The sequence below is a fragment of the Exophiala spinifera genome (genome assembly GCF_000836115.1).
Source record: "Exophiala spinifera strain CBS 89968 unplaced genomic scaffold supercont1.4, whole genome shotgun sequence".
NCBI lineage: Eukaryota > Fungi > Ascomycota > Eurotiomycetes > Chaetothyriales > Herpotrichiellaceae > Exophiala > Exophiala spinifera.
In genome coordinates, this window is record NW_015622516.1 from 343,572 (window position 1) to 363,220 (window position 19,649).

General features: G+C 53.0%; 7 protein-coding genes across 7 annotated transcripts; 2 read left to right on the forward strand and 5 right to left on the reverse strand.

The window, feature by feature from the left end:
* Window positions 1-563: 563 nt before the first annotated feature.
* PV08_05307 (uncharacterized protein) lies at window positions 564-1,797 on the reverse strand (the record flags this gene model as incomplete). The annotated part of the gene is made up of 5 exons (XM_016379651.1): window positions 564-742; window positions 806-1,044; window positions 1,100-1,172; window positions 1,260-1,602; window positions 1,738-1,797. 5 exons carry the CDS (start codon window positions 1,795-1,797, stop codon window positions 564-566), a joined length of 894 nt encoding a protein of 297 aa, XP_016235478.1.
* A 1,284-nt stretch (window positions 1,798-3,081) lies between these two features.
* On the reverse strand, window positions 3,082-4,921 carry PV08_05308 (uncharacterized protein; the record flags this gene model as incomplete). The annotated part of the gene is made up of 4 exons (XM_016379652.1): window positions 3,082-3,818; window positions 3,869-4,152; window positions 4,199-4,829; window positions 4,891-4,921. 4 exons carry the CDS (start codon window positions 4,919-4,921, stop codon window positions 3,082-3,084), a joined length of 1,683 nt encoding a protein of 560 aa, XP_016235479.1.
* A 534-nt stretch (window positions 4,922-5,455) lies between these two features.
* PV08_05309 (uncharacterized protein) lies at window positions 5,456-7,480 on the reverse strand (the record flags this gene model as incomplete). Its single annotated transcript, XM_016379653.1, has 5 exons — window positions 5,456-6,991; window positions 7,041-7,126; window positions 7,176-7,207; window positions 7,259-7,384; window positions 7,461-7,480. The coding sequence occupies 5 exons, from the start codon at window positions 7,478-7,480 to the stop codon at window positions 5,456-5,458; spliced, it is 1,800 nt and encodes a 599-aa protein (XP_016235480.1).
* Window positions 7,481-8,788: 1,308 nt separating this feature from the next.
* Window positions 8,789-10,735, forward strand: PV08_05310 (uncharacterized protein; the record flags this gene model as incomplete). Its single annotated transcript, XM_016379654.1, has 1 exon — window positions 8,789-10,735. One exon carries the CDS (start codon window positions 8,789-8,791, stop codon window positions 10,733-10,735), a length of 1,947 nt encoding a protein of 648 aa, XP_016235481.1.
* A 1,541-nt stretch (window positions 10,736-12,276) lies between these two features.
* On the reverse strand, window positions 12,277-14,257 carry PV08_05311 (uncharacterized protein; the record flags this gene model as incomplete). Its single annotated transcript, XM_016379655.1, has 2 exons — window positions 12,277-12,510; window positions 12,593-14,257. The coding sequence occupies 2 exons, from the start codon at window positions 14,255-14,257 to the stop codon at window positions 12,277-12,279; spliced, it is 1,899 nt and encodes a 632-aa protein (XP_016235482.1).
* Window positions 14,258-16,941: 2,684 nt separating this feature from the next.
* Window positions 16,942-17,370, forward strand: PV08_05312 (uncharacterized protein; the record flags this gene model as incomplete). Its single annotated transcript, XM_016379656.1, has 1 exon — window positions 16,942-17,370. The coding sequence occupies one exon, from the start codon at window positions 16,942-16,944 to the stop codon at window positions 17,368-17,370; it is 429 nt and encodes a 142-aa protein (XP_016235483.1).
* A 653-nt stretch (window positions 17,371-18,023) lies between these two features.
* PV08_05313 (uncharacterized protein) lies at window positions 18,024-19,510 on the reverse strand (the record flags this gene model as incomplete). The annotated part of the gene is made up of 2 exons (XM_016379657.1): window positions 18,024-19,240; window positions 19,402-19,510. The coding sequence occupies 2 exons, from the start codon at window positions 19,508-19,510 to the stop codon at window positions 18,024-18,026; spliced, it is 1,326 nt and encodes a 441-aa protein (XP_016235484.1).
* Window positions 19,511-19,649: the final 139 nt, after the last annotated feature.

Below are 19,649 nucleotides of genomic sequence, written 5' to 3' on the forward strand. Positions count from 1 at the left end.
CGTGACTCTGACTGAGACTGGCCCGGAAATGGTGTAAAGAAGGTAAAACTCCGAGCCTTTTATTAGCGTGGCTTTGTTCGTCTCTGCGACACGCCATCGCAGCCATTTCGATCAAGACCTGTACATGGCCCAGAGGTATTTTAGTCCGCTGGCGTAACTGATGAAATCACCATTCAATATCGTACTCTGTACTGTTCACCTGTTCCACCGGGCCGAATGCACCAGCAAAAGTGAGCATTTACAAAACCCTTCCGTCAATTCCTGCGAGGGAAAAAGATATAATCCGAGAATTATTACTAATTTGGATATCAAATGTCGTAACGTTGTTAGATGGGGGAAGACACCACGATCAGCTCAACCACTACCTCGCATTAGATAGTCAGTTTCATCCATCCATTAGTCAACCCTTTGCCTCCTCGCTTCACCTAAAACCCCCTCTAGATATCTTTTTCCACGTAGATCTCCCTTGCGCGTCATCCCCATTTGATGCGTCCATAACATTCCTCGCAGTGTACAGCAACCAAACAAAAGAATAACCCCCTCAATACGGCGACAACAAAGTCCTACATAGTCGTCGCAGGCTGAGACTCGCCCGCATCTTGACCAGTCACGGCATTATCGTGCTGCTGGAGAGATTTCTCCTTATGTCGCGACGGGCCGGTTTCCGGATCACGAATTGAAATTCCAAGTCGTTCCACCTTGATTGAGCGATGCCCCCACAGAAGAAGCGCGCCAAAGCCAGCTGGCCACACGCAATGTCAGCACTTTCCCACGACCGGGATGGAATGTCTGTCGGATAACTCACGTTTGGCCAACAGATCAAGACTGCCGTAGAAAACCGCCTCGCCGTCGCTGGAAATTACGTTTCCCCCTTCAGATAATCCCCAGGCAATGGGATATAGGAACCACAGCGAGATGGTCCACACTCCACAGAGCGTATAAGTCTTCAGGATGTCTTGACCAAGAATACGGGCATACGCGCGACCTTCAAAGACCACTGTGTAGGCAACAAAGAGGAATGCGACGCAGCCAAACACAAAAAACCTGGTCTCGATCAACCACAGCCACGACGGCGAAGAACGTTGGACATGAAACTTACCCGAACTTGTAGCTCGACTTGACAAGAGCTCCAACCAAGCCCGTGACGACCATGACTTCGTCCATCAGCACAACTGAGATGTGTCAGATACACGCTACGAATCTTGGATAGAGGCCCCGAAGTTGAAGGCTGAAGAGTCGTGCTCAGGGTATCAACCTACCGTACATGATGGTGGGAGTTGGAAGACCACATGTCAACAGGAGATCGGCCAGCAGTAATGGAGTGGTGATGGCCCAGTCGATGTACCTGACGTAGAAGATCTGTCGCATGTTTCCTGACACCTTGGGGTCGCTGCGTTCGAATTCGACCTGAATAGCAGTCCATCCGAGGTTGCTTCCCATGCAAAAGTAAGCAATGGAAGCGACGAGAGTGATCGAGGCCGTCAGGTAATGGAAGATCCTTTGCGACCGCGACTTGTTAAACGACAGCGCCATAAAGACAAATGTGCTGAACCCCATGGCAGCGCATATCGCATAATAGAAGTCCGAACCGGCGGTAGTGATCTGCACTCAAGTTAGACGTCGCATCATGTGGGATAGAGGCCGTTCGACGCAGACAGTGATGGCACCCCAGTGAAACCAAGCAAACGCGTTGTCCTGAGCATGCCCTGGAGGGTGCAGATATCTGCAGCGACTTACATGATTGTCGGTTGTGACCGTGTTTCGCATCGGGTTGGCCTTGAGCGCGTCGTTACCCATGTTGGCAAAGTATTTTGGTCTATGCGACCCGGATGTGACGACTATGCAATAGGGCGCCGGGGTCTGTGTTTCCTGGGACTGAGCAGAGGTTAATCGACCGGGCTTTTGGACGGCACTCGATTCTAGGAGCCACGGTCCAAGAGATAGATTCTTTATACTAGAATGCGACTCATCGCCAACGACAAGCACATGACGTCTAGACTATTAGCTCCCCATTTCCCTCTTCATCACAAGGTCCATAATGGACGAGAAGGATGTCTGGGAACGACACAGATCAGATCCATGACGACGAACCATGCCGCGGATTCCGCAAAGGCAAAAGCTTGTCCTGAAGAAGCGTTGCAGGGTAAGGTTTTGCGATATTGCCCGCTCCAGTCGGTGCCACAAGGCTCGCAGAGGCCAGGAACCGTCAGAATTCGACAATGGTGGTGATAGTGAAAAGTGTTGATGTCACCGGCTCCAGGGACGCGGTTCATCGAACAACGGCCAATGCTCGATCTGAATGGGCCCGAGCTTCAGATCCCGCATGTTTTGTAGAGTCGTGGGCGCATCGGATGAGTACATACCTTGAAAACATTTCCATGTACGGGGAGGATCGGGCTGTCTTTGGTCCATACACAATACTGCACGCTGATAGCATGAATAATGTGTCGACCACTCGACAAACACCCGAACGTCACCCGTCAGCGGTTCTCGCGATAGTACTTGCCGTTGACTGCCGTGCCCATACCAGAGCAACTGCTATAGTCACTGAGAAGCAACGTATTTTCAGAGCTCGCGTTAGAGAACTTTGGCAGTCAGAGAATAATGCAAGAAAGATACGTTCCGAGTACGAGCATTTTCTCCCACCCATGCTTCAATATCAGTGACAGCATACTCGGATTGTTAAGGTGATCATTACGAGAGTGACAAAAATAGTCATCAGACGAAGGTCTAGACAACCGAAAGTCAAGGTACAACTGAGATGTCGACGAAAGATGATCGCCTTCCATGATCGACCGACTTGGCAGACATCTGAATTCATCAAGAGGCTTATGAACCGACGTGGATCGCTTGACATCATGAAAACCAACTCCACTTGAGAGGCATTGCTGCTTTAGATGCTGTGGCTAATGGCAAAGATTCTGGCGCCACAGATCTCGGGAAGGACACGAGTACGAGTACGAGGCGGGAAAGACGAGACCTGGTGGATCACATATGACATCGCTGATCTTCATCAGACATCACATGTTAGCGTAACCCTGACGAGGCTCGCAAAACTCTAGACAACAGTAAGATTCTCTATCAAGCACGCGTATACTTCAAGACGTAAGGCAGAAGGACTGCCCACAAGACCATAAGGGAGAACACCACCAGAGGTCCAAGAGCCAACGGCGGTCTGGCCACTACGTCCAGATTGCTCACCACCCTCTTTTCGTGGCCCCCAGGAGACCAAGGCTTGCTCATGCCTAAGTCATCCAGGATCTGTCCGGTTGTGATTTTGCTACCGGCCAGAACGATCGGGACGCCAGTCCCAGGATGAGTACTGGCGCCAACAAAGTAGAGGCCCTTGATTTGATCGTGCTTCGTGCGTGGCCTGAAACTGAGGACATTGAAGAACGAATGGCTTAATCCCAAAATAGCACCCTTATCGAGGTTGAAGCTCTGTTTCCACGAAGAAGGCGTATTGATCACCTCGTCGACAATGTGGGACCCGAGATCGACCCCAGTCCTCAAACGTACTGTTTCAATCACGGCATTGCGAGCCTTTGACACCATCGCTTGCCAGTCTTGTGCATGCTGTGGGTTCAATCCGCGATCAGCCTGGCTCTCTAGTAAGTGCCCGCACGGTACGAGAACAACGATGGTGTCTCGACCGCTAGGAGCGGCACTGGGATCGACTCGGGAAGGCACGTTGACGTAAAAAGAGGGCTCTTTGGGTATCGATTGTCGCTTGAAGATATCGTCGAAACTGTCTTGGTATTCATCGGCCAAGAAAACATTGTGGGTATGTAACCCAGGGATAATCTTGTCCATGGACCCTGTACCATGTCAGAGAACTCCTTCTGCTCCAACGATAAACTCGACTCACAGTAAAAGGAGATGCTGGAACAGGAAGCTTGCTTCTTTGAGAGCGTCTTTGCTTTTTGTGACGGCGGCAGGAGCTCGTTGTAGGCGTAGACGAGATCAGCATTGACGAGCACTATGTCAGCATTGAGTATCTCCCCCGTCGTCAGAGTCACTCCATTTGCACGACCAGAAAATCGATCAACATTCACATGCGACACCGGAGTAGAGAGCCTGTACTGCACTCCTAGACGTTCGCCTACTTGAACCAAAGCATCAAGGACTTTGTGAAAACCACCTCGAGGATACCTAGAAACTGGTCAGCTGAGGCCATGTCAGGGCCACATCATCTTACCAGATACCCTCTGCAAGCTCGGTGTACTGTAGCAAGCTGTAAGTGCCTGGGGCTTCGAAAGGGCTCATGCCCATGTACATGCTTCCAAATGTGAAAGCCCGTCGCATTCTCTCGGTTCTGAAATATGTCGACGCGCGACGCCAGATGCTTTCGAACGGATGGAGAGCCAGCAGGTACGGCAGGAAGCTGGGTCTCGCGAGATGCAAAAGACTTGTGAAGTTCTTCCTCAAAACATGGACCACGCTTGCCTCATAGTGGACGTGGGCCTCTTGCATCCATTGTAGATATCTTTCAAAGCCATCTTTGCCCTCCCACCTTTCAATGGTCTTTTTCATGGCAGCCACATCGGTCGACAATTCGATACACTCTCCATCGCCAAACCACACGTTGTAATTTGGCTCACATTTGAGCAATTCAACTCCTTCTGCTTCGAGAGACGTGTCTAGATCGGTGAATGCTTCGCGGAAGAGGTCGGGAAGGAGGAGGAGTGAGGGACCTTGGTCGAATCGGTGGCCATCTCGATGGATGAGACTGCACCGTCCACCGGTAAAGTCATTCTTCTCAACAACAGTGACACGAAAGCCAGCCTTTGCAAGGCGTGCTGCGCTCGAAATCCCTCCAGCGCCAGCTCCTACGAGGTTTGTGTCAACGATCAGGCCTCGATGAAGTCAGGCAGGAAAGCCAGTACTCACCAACGATAACAGCGGTCTTGGGTTTATCCATGATCCTGGCCACAGTTTTCGACAATGTAGACACGGAAATCAGAAGAACAAGCCGGGTGGGAGCAGAAACTGAGGGTGGAATGCGATTGTATCTCCGAAAGTCAATGACAACATGACTCTAGCCAGCACATTGGCGCTCTAGGCGGTCTCCGTCTGCAGCCAGCTGTAGACATCCTTGCCAAATTCGGCTCGAGGGCTGCTAAACTTGATACGACGTTTGTTGGTGGATAAATCTGCGTGTCGTGGGAGGAAAATCGACACACAGGCTTCGAGCGTTTGAAGCTGATGTATCTGATGGAGCACGACTACGGAGAGTTTTAGTTCAGCGCGTAGAAAACGCTCCCCGTCGATCTCCCCCGCATTGGCGGTGGCAGCAACATCCACCCCTGCAAACCCTCTGACAGCACAGGCGCACTATTGCTTTGCGTGTCTTCACGCCCTGCATGAACTCGCGGGACACGCCCCAACTTCCGGCTATCTCCTATCGTATCAGAGAGAATCTCGTGTTGTGATGGCGCTCATAACGCCGGGTTCATTACGCTGGACCCCTCCATCCCGCCAGGGTCCTCCAGCCCACCCAGACTCTGCGTGATCTGGGCACACTGGCTCGTCCTTTCTTTCCACCCCCAGCGAAGTCCAGTGGTTGTCCCTGATTGATGCGGTGCCGCAACATCCTTCCTATCTCCATGTAGCTCTCGACCGCGACACGAATGCCACTCCGAGCATATGGAGGTAGCTGCTCGATGGCGTCCCTATTTCCGGCATAGATTTCGAAGGCTGTATTTAGGATCTTTTCTCGGAGGCGTAGGATTTCTTGCTGCTGAGCAGCAGGCGATGAGGTAGATGACTTGGTAAACCACTCGTCGGGGATGTAACACCTCCCGACCTCGGCGTCAGTTTGGACATCTCGCACAATATTCACGTATTGCAGTGCTCGTCCCATTTTGGTACCTGCCTCCACACATCTTTTTATTGTAGCGGAGTCGGCTTGCTTGTCGGGGCTGTGTTCGTAGACGAGACTGAGGCATAGCTCGCCTATTGTCGCAGCTACACACGTGGCGTACCGCTCGAGATCGCTGAAGGCCTTGATGGGAGGGTTTTCCTTTGCGTCTTTGGCGAAAAACTCTTGATCTATTCGAAATCCTTCCAAGAGCAAATATAGAGGTTGAGAGGGTAGCTTCTCCGAGGGCAAGAGGACAAGGATGGATTGTGCCCTTGGCGAGAAAGGTGCCAACGCCGCTTCCAATCGTGCCTGATCACACTTTGAAGAATAGATCGTATCGAGGAAGTGGGTGAAGTGCTTGACCCACATGTCTGCCTCTTCTGCAGAGGGAGCATCGTCAATCAGATCATCTGCCACTCTGCAGAAGGCATACAGTAAGATGAGGTCAATCCTAAGCCGGCCAAAGAAGACGCCAGAGGCGAGATAGAAGGATCGACTCTTTTGTGCAAGCACCGTTAGGGCGTTCTGCAAACCATGCAGACGGCCACTGTCGTACTTGCTGGTGGGCAAGAGTAATGCTTGAATCAATAACAGTGGCGAGGGAATGGATGGGACCACCGGAAAGTGCTGTGGAAAGGCATCAAGGATGGCAAAGGCATTGTCGCACGCGATAGAACCCCAGACAACAAGGGTGTTTGTGATGAGAAAGAATACAGCTTCCTCAATCTCCAAATGAGGCCAAACATGGATGCCCAGTTTGGTGCCCAGCTCAATGGACCATGTTCCCCGACGGAGAGCAAGGGTATCAACGATCCAGAGGTAAAGAGTCGGCAGGGCAATGATCAGCCACGTCTTCGTCCAAGGCAAAAGGAGCAGTAACTGATAGGAGAATGTCCAAAGCATCAACATCACCGGTGCAGCCCAGCCAAGGATCAATCTCATGTAGGTGCCTTCAGCACTGCTACCCCGTAACAGTATTGGCAGCACAGAAGCTAGCGCGAGAATGATTTGGCCTATCCTTTTCCGAGGCAGGAGGGCGGCACCGGATGTATCCCTGGGGTCTGCCTCGTTGCGGAGGTATGTCGCTGTGACAATAGATTTGCAGAGCAGGATTTGCAGACATGTCGTCTGTTTGAGAATGTCAGATGATACAAAGAAAACCATGGGCGTGGCTTACAATGTAGGTCTGAACTACGAAGAAAAAGACCTCCTCGGCAGGGATGTCCAGAAGCTTTGGCCCTACTATCACATCTGCCGGGTATGCTGGATAAGGTCAGGCCACTGACGAGCGAATAGCAATGCACAGACGTACTCCAAACCTTCGTTCTGATAAGATACGAATCCCTTAGTCCAGTTCAGCATGTTACAGGTCGAGTATCAGGTCTCCCAACATACCATGGAATGGTGTACGAGACTGCAATGACCTGCAGGAAGAGGATCTTGTACCCATCCCTCCGGGTGAACAGGGGGCCCAGAATTATGGACAGGGCTATGGCTATGGGGATGGTGTAAACGACGTGGCTGTTTCAAAGATCCGGACGGTCAGTACAAACTGTTGTCATGAACTCTTGAAGGGCAGATGCGAAGGCGAACTTACACCAGCGCATAGTCGTACATGGCGCCTGAATGACGGGAGCTGTGTGTCTCCGTGTTCGAAGCAACCACGCGAGACTCATAAATCGAGAAACAAGGGGAACCAGGTAGGAGTCATGGCGGTTGATGAAGGGGATAAAGAAGGTACTCGGCGGCCGTCAGTGAGAGAAGGACACAGCACATGCAAGAATAGATAGGAATGAAAGTCCCAGGAGAGGGCTCGAGGAAATGCTGAACGAGCTATCCAAGCTGCCGGGGAACTGAGCTAGAGAAGTCGGAAACGCAGAGCACAAGCCAATTCATGCACGAAGTGAATAGCACAGAGAATGGAGTACGAGCATCTCTTGCAAGGCCAGGACAGGAACGCGTCAACGGTCGCTGGGACACCGGCAACTGGACGCTCGCCAGGTCGTCGATGATAAGGTTCTGCTGGTCTTGCATGACGCGCAGAGTCGTTGGAGGTGCAATAGACCAAGCCACTTACTGCATCGGGTTAGAGCCGCTCGGCAAGGCTGGCGCGGGCAAGTGAGAGGCCGCGGGCGAGGCTAAAAGCAGCGAGGCGCAGGAAGACGCAGCTATACGGGCGCACACTAAAATACCAATAAACAACATAATTGAGTTTAAACGTGCCCTCACTCCCCCCTCCTCCTGCGAACCGGATCCTCCTCGTACTCGTACATCCCGGCGCGTTTGCCAGCACACATTGCGTCACGAAACTCTACTCTCTACCTCGTTGTATCATGCGCAAACTCATGGTCCTGCCATTGCCCTTTCCAACATGGCGTCAATCCAGCCTCAATTTCTACTCGCAGCATCATCGTCTTTCTCCCCTTCGCCTGGACCATTGATGTACTACCAAGGTAACGACATCATGTGGGTTCCTTGCCTATCCGTCCGCTAACCGTTCACTAACCTTCGCTTCTGAACCTGCTTGACATGTGGGAGGTTCTGTTTCGTTGCTTTCACCTCATTGATAACGTTCAAGTGCAGATGGTAAAATGCCTGGGTCCTCCTTTCCGTTGATCTTCCGCACTTCCGCCTCCTCGCGACAACGTGTCTCTCTCAGCTTGGTTCAATCCCTCCTCGCGACCGATCGAGTCAAGGCTACCCCTCTTTCGCTATGCAGTACTAGCCACGTCGAAGTCACCACCCCAAATCAACTGGCCCTTATCAAGGCATCTGGAAAGACGGTAGGACTGACACGACCGAGTCGACCGGGTCGGCCGGTCAGGACACGGCCAGCTCTTCCTCCTGCAACTTCAACTTCGCCTCCTCCGTCTCGTTCTCCAATGTCGGAAGCCATCTTCACGAGGACAGGACTCCTTGCCAAACATGACTCCGGTTTCCAAAGCTGCGAAGCGCAACAGGGCACGACCGCACCCGTATCTCAGCGGCAACTTTGCCCCCGTCCATAAGACTGTGCCGTTGACACCATGCGTCTACACAGGCGCAATTCCTGATGAGCTCGTGGGAGGGGAGTACGTTCGGAACGGGGGCAATCCTGTCTCAAATGAGGACCTCGGTCGCGATGCGCATTGGTTCGACGGAGACGGTATGCTGAGTGGAGTGGCCTTCACAAGAACGACCAATGGAGTCCAGCCCGAGTTCGTCAACCAATATGTCTTGACAGATATCTTCCTGTCCACCATCGCATCGCAACGCTTGCGCACCCCTCTTCTACCCAGTATCGCTACTCTGGTCAACCCGCTTTCGCCGCTGTACAAGATCATTGTCCTGGTGTTTCGTGCGATTTTCTTCGTGATCCTGTCCTGGCTGCCGGGCTCTGTACAGGTCATCAAGAAGATCAGCGTTGCCAACACCGCTATCATTTTCCACGATGGCCGGGCTCTGGCCACTTGCGAATCAGGTCCACCAATGCGAGTCAGCCTTCCAAGCTTGGAAACCATTGGCTGGTACAATGGCAAGAGAGCTGAAGGCGAGCCTGGGGGTGAACAAGGCCCCGGCTTCGGCGGCGAAGGCATATTGGGCTTCATGAGGGAATGGACGACTGCACACCCAAGGGTAGATTCCCGAACCGGAGAACTGATTCTTTTTCATGCGACCTTCGCGCCGCCGTATGTACATTACTCAATAATTCCTTCTACCCACAAACCGATCGTCTCGACAACGCCACTCGAAAGGCCGACCAGGCTGCTGAACGCTCCGATTCCTGGGATAACATCGGCGAAGATGATGCACGACTTTGGCGTTTCTTTCAACCATACCATCATCATGGATCTGCCGTTGTCTCTCGATCCTCTCAACCTGGCCAAGAACACACCGGTCGTGGCCTATGATCCTATGTCCAAATCTCGGTTCGGGATATTCCCAAGAAATTCGCCAGAGCTGATTCGCTGGTTCGAAACCAAGGCTTGCTGTATATTCCACACTGCTAATACTTGGGACGACCAAGTCACTAACAAAGAGACTGGTCGAGTAGATACGATCAGCGTCAACATGCTGGCGTCTCGATTGACGTCAGCCTCGCTTGTTTTCTCTGCTGGCAATATTGCGGTACCACAACCAACAACCCTTAATGGCACTGACGAAGAGGACCAGTGTCGACTGTATTATTATCAGTTTGGCATGGATGATTTCAAGTGCAACCGGATAAACTACCAATTTGCCTTGAGTGCCATCCCGTTTGAATTCCCCTCTGTCAACGAAGAATATGTCATGGGCCGAGTTCGATACATTTATGGTTGTTCAACCTCCGAAGGCTCGTTTGGTGCGGCTCTCGGCAGAGCGGTCAAGATCGATTGCCTCGTCAAAATCGATGCGGAGACCTTGATCAGTCGAGGCAAGAAGGATCCAAGTCTTGTATCGGTCACTGGATGCGTCGACAAGAGGTCACTTTCTGACATCATAAGCTCTGGTAATACGAGAGATGACCCGGTCTCAGTGTTCAAACTGCCACAGGGATGGTATGCTCAGGAGCCTCGCTTTGTGGCACGTCACAATGGTGAAAGCGAAGATGATGGGTGGTTGTTGACTTATGTCTTTGATGAATCGCAGCTGGATGCGGAAGGCGAGTGTCGGCCCGATGCTATCAGTGAACTGTGGATCATCGACGCAAGGGATATGACTACCATCGTTGCTCGGATCCAGTTGACACAAAGGGTAACCTATGGTCTTCATGGCAGCTTCATCACTGAAGATCAGATCAAGACTCAGAGACCCATCGAAACCATCCGTGGTATCAAGGAGCTGGATCACCTTAGATCAGAGGCTGGTCTCTGGTCCAGGGTCAGACAATCGGTCGAGAGGTTGCTCGCATAATGCTGAATTCAGACACGTAGGCGATGACAACTGTTTCGTGACATGGTGTGTATTAGCAGAGTGCTATTTGATCTTTTTTGATTTGTTTTACCATCGTTACTGTCGAGGGAACTGTATAGTTCTTCCCCACTTTCAAATAGTAAATACCCTTTGAGTACATATTTAATGGCAAAGTGCTCATGTGCTATTTGAGCCCTATTGGCTGTATTCTGGTGATGGGTGTTTAGAGAAGCGAGTTGTCTGCGTGTCGATGATGCCTGGCTAGAGTGGTTGAAGAGGAGAAGCGTCGCAGGAACGAATGAGGACCTTTGTCAGGACAAAGTTGTCGAGTGTCGAGTGTCAATTGGACATCGCTTGCACTAACTATCTAGCGTTGATTTATCAATCCGTAGTCTGTATATTTTTATCTGTGTTTTGTCTGTGTGATGTTTGTGTTTTGTGTCCGTGTTTGTGTTATGTGGCGGCGGGGTGGTGTCACCCGTCCTACCAATCGACTAACTAGTTGGGAATGAGATTCTCTCGTCCTGCGTGAGAACAAAGTGGTGATTTTATTGGATCGAAGGAATCACACAGACAGGTGATGTGATGTGAGGTGAGGTGAGGAGCTAACGCAGGTCATGTAGGTCGGCTTCGGCTTCGGCCTCACCCAGCCAGCCAGCCCTGGGTCTGAGCGAGCCCTGGGGCCCAGCTCAACTCAATTCCGGCAAGCTGTATATGTACGAGTAATAAAAGACAGTCTCCGAGTGCGTAAGCGAGATCGCGCGCGTGTGTGTGTGTGTGTGTGTGTGTGTGTGTGTGTGTGTGAAATGTATATACATAGCCCGACCCCCACTAACTCCAAACACCGTGACAGCAGGATATATACACCTATCCTCTCTGGAAACTCAAGAAGATAAAAGAAAGATATCGACCAGGAAAGGTAACATCACACCGGAACAGAACGGAACGGAACAGATATAGACCAGATACGATACGATCATGATCACGATGACCATGATGACCATGATCAGCAAGCAAACGTCTCAAACTGAACGGCGGAAAAATAATCATCATCATTAATTGTATGTATGCGTGCCACCGCCCTTGATTGAGAAACGGGGTGAAAATCACAATGTACAACTAAGTAGGTAGGTAGGTAGGTAGGAAGGTAGGTACTTCGATGGCCTGGGCACCATGTCCTCGCCACCATGGGTCCAAGATGGATGAAACCACCGGGTCCCGTCTGTGTGGGAGATAATCGTCTGTGGGTAGGAGGATTCGCGCAAGAGCAGAATCCTTTTTCGTGAACGATGGGGGGAAAAATAATTAGGTAGAGAACCCCTGGTTACTGCATTGTTGTAGAGATTTTTTTCCTGGCTTCGACATCATTACTCAGCCCGCCTGTGCACGGTCCGGACAAGACGCCAGGATTTTGTGAGCATTTCAATCTCGAGGCCAAATAAACAAAAGAACAAAGCCACCCCTTCCGAACCACGAGTACCCGGTAAATGCAACAGCAACAAAAGAACACACATCAAAACATCGCATTGCGTGGGATCCAACTAGGATGCCTTAGCCTGTAACCTGCCCTTCTTTTGGAGCTTTCCAAGGCCGTTGCCGCTGGCGTACTCTTCGGGGACCTCTGGCCATTCATCGACGCCGTCGAGCAAGGCGATTGCCATGCCACCGGCCATGTGCGTCTGGACGTGGCAGTGGAACAGGAATGCGCCGGGGTTGACGACTTCGTAGCGCAGAGCCATCCAGGTACTGTTGGTCTCGGCTGGCTGAGTAGTGTACTACACAAAAGAAAGGAAAAGTTAGCGGGTTTGACCACGACGGAATAACAACAAAAAGAAACAGAAGGAACACAAGACTCACCCCATCGCGTAGAGGCGGGTTCTTAAAGTTGAAGGTGGTGTTTGGCAGGACAGCAGCAGCCTCGGCGACCGTGGTCCAGTTGAACGGTCCGACGCCCTTGCCGAGAACGTAGGCCTTGTTGCTGTGCTTGTGCATCGGGTGAGGCTGGGCAAGTGGCCCCTGAGTCTTAATGATCAGATCGACCCATTGGCCCATCTTGGTGGTCAGGACCAAGTCGCTGGGGGCCAACTTGGATGGGTCCTGGTCGAGAAGGGGCTCGACGTCCTCCATGGTGGCGTTGAACCCGTCCACGCCGCTAAGTGTCCACTGGTAGGCGCCGAACGGCTGGCCGAGCTTCTTGATGTTAAACTGGTACGTGATGTCGGCCTTCGCGGCCGGTGGGTTTGGCGGATACGGTGCGGCCTTGGCGTCGTTGAAGGGAACAAGCAGCGTGAGGTTGGCGCCGGCAAAGTTCATCTTGGACAGGGCATTGGGGTCCTGTGTCGCGGGGCCGAACGAGCCCTTGTAGTTGAGGACACCGAATCCACTGATGACTTGGTTGAGGCCGTTGTTGGCAACACGAATCGCGTACTGGGCTGCAGGCTGGTTGAGCTGGACGAGCACTGAGTAACGGTCGCCATTGTTGATGATGACCTGGTCGACGAGCTGGGGCACCACGTAGCCTCCGTCAACGGCATACACCCACATCTTGTGGCCGTCAATGGTAAACTTGAGCAGCTCAAAGCCGCCTGGGTTGATGAAGGTGAAGGCGGCCCAGCCCTTGGCGGGGTCGACGTCGAAAGTGGCCATCTCGCCAGTGGATGGGGTGCACTCGAAGTATGCATCAGGCGGCAGAGCGTCAATCTTGAAGGTGAAGTTTCCTTGGGTGGGCACTAGGTTGGGAGGCAAGCAGCCCTTGTTGGTGAGTTCCGAGGGGCTGACGGTGGCGAGCAGGGGAGCGACCTTGGGGGAGGTGTAGGCAGTCAACTCGCCTCTGCTCAAGCAGTATTGCGAGCCCTTGCCATTGAGAATAATGGCGTCAGCGCAGGCAATGTCAACGTTGGCGGCCGCTTCTTGCTCGTGAAACTCGGCTGAAGTGTACTTGACATAGTCGGAGACGAAGATAACCTCCTGAGACTCCTCAGCGGCGGCCATGGCGGCGACGGCAGAGGTATCGTTGCTGATCAGAGTAAACGGCTTCGGCGCATTCGCGGCCGCTTTGATGATGATCGCTCCATAGAGACCATCCATCATCTGGGAGCGGTAGTGGGCATGATAGAAGTACACGCCTGAAGCGTCGGCCGTCCACTTGTAGAGGTATGAGGCGCCAGGAGCAATAGGTCTTTGGCTGAGACCCGGAACGCCATCAGACCATGGAGTGCCTTGCTGCACGATACCATGGAAGTGGACTGTCGTAGGGTCAGGGAGATGGTTGTGAACCAGGAATTCCACCTCATCACCGACGGTGGCCTCCAATGCTGGGCCGGGGAAGGTCCCATTGACGAGGATCATCTTCTTGGGTGTGCCCCCGATGGGCGAGTAGTCCTCCCATGTTAGGTCAACTTCGAATTTCACCGTCTTCGCTCGCTTCTCTAATGAGGTTACTGAGTAGGACGAGGGAGCAGCATATGCAAAGATAGCGAATGACAGTAGCGAGAGTAGTACAATGAACCTGGAAAAGGCCATTGTGAAAAGAAAGAATGATAGAAAGAAGGCAAAACGAACAACGAGGGTGTTGTGTGCTGCGTGCAAGGGAAGTAAAAAGAAGAATGCTATAGTACTAGTAACACAAGAGGAAAGCTGTCGTGCATGTGCGAGGTTGGGAAGGTATATTATCCTCAACGGCCAGGATCGTCCATCAGCCTGCAGCTCCCCAGATGAGACCCGGCTCGTGACAGGTCATCGGGGAATTACAGCGCCACGATTGACTGGAAGCAGTGGCCTGGCTTGGTACTGAAAATTGCAGATTTGACAAACTTCTTGTCCCTGTCTTAGCGTCTTAGCAGGCGGATTGCTTCTGGGGCTGATGTTGCTGGGCATGGCCGCATGGACAAACCGGTCGTGGCGGGAAGCATAATGGCATTCCACACAGACGACGGACGGACGTGTAGTGAGAGATGCATGCTTTCGGAAACCTCGTGTCTCACCGATCCAGTTGAATGAACGTTTCTGTGGAGAAATCTCTACCTTGTTCGGTCAGCCCAGCTCCAGGAACAGAGGACGAGCGAGGCTGGGTAGATGATTCGCCGCAATAATTGGTACGGGAGGCTGGTGGCCAATCCCACCATGACAAGGACTCACTCAATTTATTTCTGGGACAATTGATAAATGGACTTGTCACTCTGATCATGCAACTCCCACTATACCTGTCGAGCCCGATAAATCATCTTACCTCAGTCCGAGCTCGACCATGGCTGGCGGTGTTTCTGGCAACAGCGTGTGGTGGCACGGGCAGGCGCCAAGCACAAAGACCGATGGTTGTCTGAGAAGCGACAGGGTCGTCGGGTGGAGGGCGGATGTTGATGTTCCTCTCCAAACCCAACCAGCGTGCTAGCGAAGCCAATCGACAGGTTGCAGAAGCTTCTTCCGTCTCCAGCAGCGTTGCTTTCGCCAAGGGCAGAATCGAAGTTGTTCAGGCTGTCGCTGAAAGTAACGACAGCTTGGCCGCTCCGTGAATAGTGACGGGTCTCTTGGTAAAGCCTTGGTAGAGTGGGATGACAGCGCCCATTGGTGTCAGGCGAGAAAAGAGAGCCTCCAAGCCCAAGGCTTCCGCTGAATACCAAGCCCCAATCTTAATTTAGGGGGTGAATCTTGAGGTTGTTGCAGTGTTGACTGCCCATCTTCAATCATAAAAGCAAGCCCGCGTCGCTAGCAGGTTAATTTCGCCTTCGGTCGAGAGGTGTCTGCTCCTGAAGTCCAGATGCGAGCTTGGTCAATGCTGTGGGAGATCGGCTACAAGGACATCGAGCTCGAGGTCTACCCTGGGGCCGCCCAGAAGACCAGTCGCAGTCAGCAGCAGAGGCGGAGCCCTCGTATACTGTCGGGTCGCGCGGTTTTCTCACTGCGGCTGCAGGGAGTTTAGTGCTCGGTGGTTGTCGGCGAAGGGTTTTCGTCGGTCAACACCGCCTGAAGGTATTCATGAATCATTACTTACTGTCAAGGTGGTCATGAGGTTGCAAAAAGCCAACAGGAGAGGAGAGAATCGCCAGCAACGGAACCACTTGAGGGTGTTTTGCCCAGACGCCAAAGAGATGGCTGCCGAGTCCCACGAGTCTGGGCCACTAAGGGCGGCATGGCTAGTTAACTAGTGCTATTGTAGTGGCGAGTAAAGCTGGGGCGCTGAGACCCTCCAGATACCTAGTGAATCCTCCCCTATTTTTGGGCTCCCGGGGCACTTTTTATTGGGCTCCCGGCGTCTTGGGGGCGTCACTAGGCTTGGGAGGCCTGCTTAAGAACACCCCGAGACGCGACTCTTCAACGCTTATTACAGGTGCCTTTTGACGTACAAATAGTGGAAGGCCTCACTACAGGGAGCCAAGCAGTCAGCAAAGTTCCTCTCGCGGGCCCAGAGCCGCCCCTTGCCTCTGGAGAGTCTTCTGGTAATCTATTATTGTCAACAAAACTCATCCTGGTACCCAATAAACAGAGCCCTGGCCAGATTTTGTTGTTGTAGACAACCTTGAACTTCCGGTACTAATGGAGTCAATTGTCTTGCCTTCTTCTTGGCCTCGTTGAGCCACAAAACAAAAACAAATTGGACTACTACTGTCGGGCCTGGAAGAATCCAAATCAAGCCTTTTCCCAAATCTCAACGGTCGTGTCGCCAGGGGATCGAGATATCCGCAAGGCGTGTTCCAGAAGATTGCGGCGCAATTCCGTTGTACCAATGATCTAGACCAAAGAAAGCCGAGGTGTACGCTGTACACACTTGAAGATATTGATCTCTTGATCTTTCTTCAATAGTCCGGCCGGGCACAAGGTCAGAAGATCAGTAAGTGACACAGCATACGTTCTAGCAAGGATGTTTCCAGCCGAGGCGTTTTTTGTCCACGCCGCAGTGTAAGATAAAGGTGGTGTTGTTAGCCCGCATCGAACGACCAACGGAAGGCCTCGTCTTCCCCATGTGACGCACGAACAGTTGATGATGTCTGCACCCCAGGCTCATGGCCGCTCACCTCGTCACACCACACACAGAGAACGACGGATGAGGGTTTATTTACTTGTGAGCAAGGACATTGGCAGGTAGGGACAAAAGCGAGCATAATCTCATCCAGCAAGACCCCAGAGTCTGGCGTCTGTCGATCGGACCGGTCCCTGCTATAGTACTCCGTACTCTACATTATCAAACAGAAGAAGCGGGGTTTCTCGAAATGTCAGCATCGCCGCCCCCTTACGCAGACTCGTACGATCGGAGAGAGGACCGGCTACCGCCTTACCGTGCGTCGCATGGCTTTGCCAACAGCCAAGAAGAACTCGCTGCGCTGAGAGACTTTGCTCAGTCCAAGCTATATGTTGATCCGGGAACTAATGGCATGCTTCCAGACATTCGAAGCGGCATGGGCATGCGGAGTCTCTCGGTCGGCGGGCCTGCGTCTCAGGACAGTGCCGTCGCTGGATTGACTCCAGAGACAGATGAGGAGAGAAAGCAACGGAGGGCCGCCGAGAAAGCCGCGAAGAAGGCTGAGCGCGAGCGAAGAGGTAGTCTCACTGAGAGGCTGGTAAGGGTGATTAGCGGCGGCGGCGGCGGCGGCGGCAGCAGCAGCAGCAGCAAAGACGTCGCATCTGGCCCGGCAAAATGAAATTGGCATGGAAGGGCCTTCAAGTCTTGGTATCTTCACATCGACAACAACAACAACAAAAACGTCAATAACAACACATGTAAACGGTCGCTTCCGACCCATGACGCGACGCTCCTCGGACAGCCAAAGCAAAGCAAAGAAAAACAAATCGAAGCACCAGATTCTTCTTGAATGGCACCACATGGCAGGCATGATGACATGTTGGACTTCACCAGCACGCATCATAAGCGAAATGACCATGGTCTCCCTCCCAAGACGTCACTTGAGATAATATAGGTTGGCAAAGTGGACCAGCTTTGTGTTGACGCCGAGCACAACGGAGTACCAAGAACCTGGGACAAACGGTCTCTCGGCCTAGGTATCTACACCTACTGTAAGAACAAAGCTTGCCAGCCACGCAATTTTAATAATGACCTCGTCCTCTTGTACTACTGTTTCGAATTGGGATGTTTATTGACATTGGCGGAATGAGATCAATGGATCAATTTTGTGACGTTCGAGCAACTAGAACAACAACAACGATAACAATGCGTCATCCCCCGTCAATTTTTTTTTCTCTTCTCTTCTCCCTGGCCCCTCTCCCTTTTTCGTATATCCTGGACGTACGTACGAGGACGAGGCGGGCTAGTTCAGAAGGTATCTGCTGTAGAGGGTCACTTTAACTCGACGTGCTCGCCCTCGCCCACGATCTCGACGGTGCGGCAGCCTTCGTCCAAGCTTCGCCGCCCGGCCTCGAGGATGGCGGTGGTCAGGACGGTGTTCCTCAACGTGGGCAAGCCCCTCTCGTCCAGGTCCTCGAGGCTGACTCTGCCTTCGTTCACGGCGGTGACGGCGTCGATGAACTTTTCGAAACTCACGTACCCGTACCCGCCCTGACCGGCAAAGTTCCCTTCCTCGTCCGGTGCGTACCGCATGTAAAAGGGGTTGAACCACTTCAACGAGCTGCCCGAGAGGTCGCCCTCGTCGACGACGTCGTACCCCCGCTTGGCCTGGTTGACGTTCACCTCTCCCCTGGAGGCGACGTAGTGGAAGTGCTGCTGCGAGTGCACGCCGGCGTTCATCGGCGCCGTCCAGCTGGCCGTGTAGATGCCGGTTGCGACGCCTTCGTGGCCGGTGCTGGCGCTGGTGCTGCTGTCCCCCTCGGCAGCCCCGCTTGTTGTTGTTGTTGTCGTTGTTCTCTTCCTCACCCAGTCGACGAGCAGGGTGATTGTGTCCTCGGTGCCCTTGGCGCAGCCGATGGACTCGGAGATTCCCAGGCTCGCGCTCGCGCGCACACGTGCCGGCCGCCAGCCGGCGTCGCGCACCATCCACTCGCAAATGTCCACGTGGTGCGAGTTCAGGTAGTACGAGATGTCCGACTCCTTGCCGGCCCAGGCCTTGAATGTCTCGAGCTGCGACTTGGGCTGCGACATGTAGCTGTAGAAGTAGTTGAAGTCGCCGAGGTTGCGGGCGCGGAACCGCGCGTCCGCGTACGCCGGGTCGAAGCGCTTGTGGTGCTCGACGTACACGAACACGCCGTGCCGCCGGGCCAGCGCGACGAGGTCGAGGTGGTGCGAGAGGAGCTTCGTCGCCGGCTTGGTGAGCATCACGTGGATCCCGCGCTCGATGGCGTACTTTGCGATCTCGTAGTGCGTCGAGTCCGGCGTGAAGACGGTGACGGCCGATCCCCTGGGGAGCGCGTCGATGGCCGCCTTGTACGCTTCCGGGTCCGAGGCGTCGTCGGACGGGAAGGACGAGAACGACACGTCCAGCCCATTGTACGCCTCTGAGATGTTCTTCTGGAGATGCTGTCTGATCGCAGGGAACTTGCGCCCCGACACACCGGCCATCGATAGGGCCGAGACTTTTCCCCGTCGACGGAGATCGAACACTATGTGTGAGAGAAAATATACCGTGTCAGTTTACCTGGACTGTTTTGGAGCATCTTTTGGCCCTTTCCGATACTTGATCACTCCGGGCATCTTTTCTGACCCATGCGTCCCACGTCTGACGTTTGAGAAAAAACCCAAACGGCTGGCCTGGTGGACTTACGTGTCAAGCCTACAACTCCTACTTTCTTGTCTGATGTCGACGCGGCACCAGAGACGAAGCCGGTAGTGTACTCCCCGGTACCTACCATCAATACTGCCGGAGGTGCCATCACGGTGGCGAGGTGCGGTCTCGTCGTCTCGGAGTTATTCTCCTTTCGTTTTCTTAGGTATGCAAACGTGTTCCTTGTCTCCCGCGCGGCTGTGGTTGCCGTCGAATGCTATTGCAAAAGGTAGAAGTATGAAAGTGGA